Source organism: Merops nubicus, unplaced genomic scaffold, assembly GCF_000691845.1.
Source record: "Merops nubicus isolate BGI_N331 unplaced genomic scaffold, ASM69184v1 scaffold27374, whole genome shotgun sequence".
NCBI classification, from domain to species: Eukaryota; Metazoa; Chordata; class Aves; order Coraciiformes; family Meropidae; genus Merops; species Merops nubicus.
This window is the reverse complement of record NW_008606648.1, coordinates 6,428-8,452: the sequence shown is the minus strand read 5'-3', so window position 1 is coordinate 8,452 and position 2,025 is coordinate 6,428. Positions and strand designations below refer to the sequence as shown.

Sequence of the window (2,025 nt, the reverse complement as noted above, 5' to 3'; positions counted from 1 at the left end):
CCCCCAGCAGCAGCCACTCACCAGGTTTGATGTTGGCAAAGGCTAAGGTGAACTGGCCCACGAAGTCGTTCCTGGATGTCTTGTCATAGTCCTCCACCACGAAGCGGATGAGGGCCAGCTCGGGCACGTGGAGCTGGAACTGGAGCGTCTCGTCCCAGCGCGGGTTAAACCCTGGGAAGGGAGAGATAGGAGGGTGAGGGAGGGCAGGGGGGTGCAGCAGGGTCCCCGGTACTACAGTGGGGCTCACCATTGTTCTCGATGTACTTGGTCTCCTGGCGTGCCTGGTCTGCAGGGACTCCGTGGATCTCCACACGCACCAGCGGATCAATGATGGCTCCATCCTTGCTGTTGGCCACTTTGGGCAGCTGCTGCCCGCTGATCACCTGCAGGAAGAGGCAGGGACTTAGGAGCCAGGGAGCAGCAGAGCCGATCTGCCAGAAGGCTGCTTGACTCCAGCACGCTGCCCAACAGGTCCCAACCCATCCGGGACTGACAGAGCCCCACTGTCACAGCTCCCTGAGGCCTCTCCTCAGCCCTGTACCTGGATCGTCAGGGTGGTGGGGCCGGGGCTCTCCCAGCTGCCAGGATCATTGGGGTTGAAGAGAGTCTCCTCGTCCCTCATGAAGGCTGGTTTGAGCACGTACCCACAGCGACCATTCTGGCTGAAGAGCCCATCACATAGGTCCATCTCCGTGCCAGCTGTCTGGAAGTTCAGGGCCACTGGGGGAAGGTGGCAGGGAAAGCGTTCAGGGTAGCTTGGAAATGCCATGCTCTGCTTGGAGCTGAGAACCAGCTCTCCCCATGGCCAGAGAGACGTGGGCCTGCACAGGGGCACAAGGAACCAATGTCCATGTGCCCTCAGGCTCCCCAGGGCAGCGCAAGAGCCTGAAGCCAGACCTGGCTCCATGGGGAGTTGTAGCTGGCACTGACATGAGTGTTGATGGTGCCATTTGCATGGGACCCACGGCATCTCCCCAGCTCACATCTCTTGATGCCCCCCAGCCATACCTATCTGGCACCCCACATTCCACATCTCCTGGGGGTTGTAGTTGGAGGAGTCGGTCCGCATCCCACTGGGATAGATGCGTGTCAGCTGCCAGGTGTTGTGGCGGACAAACTCATTCCCTAGGGATGGAGCATGAGGGCACTCGTAAGGTCATTCCCTAGCCTGCCCTGCCACCCACACCACATGATGTTCGCCCACCCATCAGTTCTTGACCATCCCCTGGGAACGACAAAATGCACCCCTCAGAACAACAGGTATAGCCCCACTGGACCTCTTGCCCCAGACAGAGAGGGAACCCTGTTGTCTGGAGGCTCCAGCCCTACACCTGAGGAAGCTGCCAGCCCTCCACCCTGACCTGCTCCCTGCATCCTACTGCCCCTCTGCTTCACCTGTGTCCCGGATGAGCTTCCTGGCCTTGGCCTCAGAGAGGGAGGAGATCTCAGAGGGCCGGGAATGGCTGTGGGCCTCCTGGAAGCTCCGGAAGGACACGTTCTTGCAGTAGATGACACAGTCGGACAATGCCTGTGCCAAGCTCTCCTTGTCCTTCTGCAATGCAAAGCCATGTTGGATCCCCAGTGATGGGAGCACCATTCTCCAGGACTCACCCAGGATGGGTTCTGTAGAGCCCAGGGCAGCCAAGAGCAGCCAGGGGGTGCTGGGGGTGGCACCATCCCCACTGCAGGCAGCCTTCCTGCCAGGAACAGAGGAGGATGGGGTTCCCCAGGATGGTGCCACCACAGGCACACTCTGCAAAGACAGGGCTAGCATGGCCAGGAGCAGAAAATGTTCCCTTTCCCTGATGATGTCACCATGGTCTCTGCCTCTCCCCTTGGCACGGGGATGTCACCACAGCCCATAGCTGTGTCCAAGGGCTCAGTGCTCCCTGACAGTCCCCAGCCTGGGCCACCCACCTTCACCTTCCGCCTCTCCTCCTCTGCCTCTGCCCCATTTTCATCATCAGACACATCAGGCGCCTCATCTCCTGGCCCATCCAACATGTCCTCCAGCCGCCCAATCTT

The 2,025-nt window shown here is 60.2% G+C and overlaps 1 protein-coding gene across 1 annotated transcript in view; it reads right to left on the bottom strand.

The window, feature by feature from the left end:
- Positions 1–2,025, bottom strand: part of LOC103772394 (1-phosphatidylinositol 4,5-bisphosphate phosphodiesterase delta-4-like) — a 6,272-nt gene that overhangs the window by 250 nt on the left and 3,997 nt on the right. The window contains 6 exon segments of the mRNA XM_008939726.1: positions 22–171; positions 248–383; positions 542–720; positions 1,009–1,125; positions 1,396–1,552; positions 1,918–2,025. The exon segment at positions 1,918–2,025 is cut by the window's right edge and continues 30 nt beyond it. Coding sequence (XP_008937974.1) covers positions 22–171; positions 248–383; positions 542–720; positions 1,009–1,125; positions 1,396–1,552; positions 1,918–2,025 — 847 coding nt within the window.